This window comes from Contarinia nasturtii, unplaced genomic scaffold (assembly GCF_009176525.2).
Source record: "Contarinia nasturtii isolate CC-2019 unplaced genomic scaffold, AAFC_CNas_1.1 Cnas_scaffold_3313, whole genome shotgun sequence".
Classification (NCBI taxonomy): domain Eukaryota; kingdom Metazoa; phylum Arthropoda; class Insecta; order Diptera; family Cecidomyiidae; genus Contarinia; species Contarinia nasturtii.
In genome coordinates, this window is record NW_022200621.1 from 1 (window position 1) to 1,253 (window position 1,253).

At 31.7% G+C, this 1,253-nt stretch overlaps 1 protein-coding gene across 1 annotated transcript; it reads left to right on the plus strand.

Annotated features, from left to right (window-relative positions):
- Positions 1-7: 7 nt before the first annotated feature.
- Positions 8-1,048, plus strand: LOC116350030 (FAST kinase domain-containing protein 1, mitochondrial-like). The gene is made up of 6 exons (XM_031781741.1): positions 8-129; positions 197-268; positions 333-384; positions 452-564; positions 628-707; positions 771-1,048. Exons 1-6 carry the CDS (start codon positions 58-60, stop codon positions 988-990), a joined length of 609 nt encoding a protein of 202 aa, XP_031637601.1. The 5' UTR covers positions 8-57; the 3' UTR covers positions 991-1,048.
- The last annotated feature ends 205 nt before the right edge of the window (positions 1,049-1,253 follow it).

Sequence of the window (1,253 nt, forward strand, 5' to 3'; positions counted from 1 at the left end):
AGGATGATTGTTCAAGCATGCTTGGCATTAAGTTACTATCAAGTTCTTCCACTGGACATGATACAACGAGTGTTTAATATTGATTTTATAACTCGGTTAGAGAAGGAATTGTCGATTATTTGTCATAAGGTAAAACTATATGGGTTTGAAAAATTATAAAATAAAACAAACGTGCGTACACCATTTTTGTTTTCAGGGAAATGATCAAAAAAATGTATTAAGTTTGGTCATGCAGTTGAACCGTTCGATTTGCCTTAATTATCCAGAAGTATGTGTGATGTTAATAGTTAAATTGTCTTTGAATATTTATATTTTCTTGTTGAATATTGCAGGCTAGAGTGCCATGGTTCCAGCAGAATTTTATTGATGCACAATTAGCAGCTAGTAAGGCTATTCACAAACATGTTTTCCATACAGGCTTATTTTTCATATTCACATTTCTTTTACTTAGATCCACCAAAGCTTACTCCTTATATGAATAAAATATACAAAATGTTGCTGTCTTATGTTGGAGGTGACAAAAGTATGATTAGATTGAATCATAAGACACCATACGGATACAGGGTAAATATAGTTTTTATTCATTTTCTTTTGAAAGAAAAAACTGACTAAATCCGAAATCCATAGATACCTTTCGTCATTTATTTTAACTCACAAAGACAAATAGTTTCACCGCCAGTAGACGAGGGCCCTCAAACGTTAGACAAGTATGTATTAGGCGTGACAAAGTGTAATTGTTTTATTAAATGGTTTGAATGAATTGATTTCAGAGTGGCTATAATTCCGTTGCCAAAACAACCTATTCAATTCAATGGTACAAGTCGAAAGCGTGGATTTGATCTTCTCGAAGAGCTTCATCTTAGTATGCTGGGTTATATTGTAATACAGATTTGCCACCGGGAATGGAATTCGATTCACATGAATTTTCCTGGCGTTCGTGAAGAATATCTTAAAAGTGCTTTCAATAAATATAATTTATTGCTTGAATAAAGCGTTTCGAAATGTGTACATGTAAAATATAGCAGTCAACTAACTAAAAAAAATGTGAATTAAAAAAACCACTATTATTTTAAAAAAAAATGTATCTTTATTTAACCTTAAAAAACGATTACAGTCACTACTTCAGGTTGGATTCACGAGGTTCACCGATTTTCAGACAATTTATTTGAAAAGACCCGCATAAATTCAAAAAAGTCATTTTTTTCACCAATTGACAGTTGTGAGCATTGATAATAATGTTTTGACAGATATAT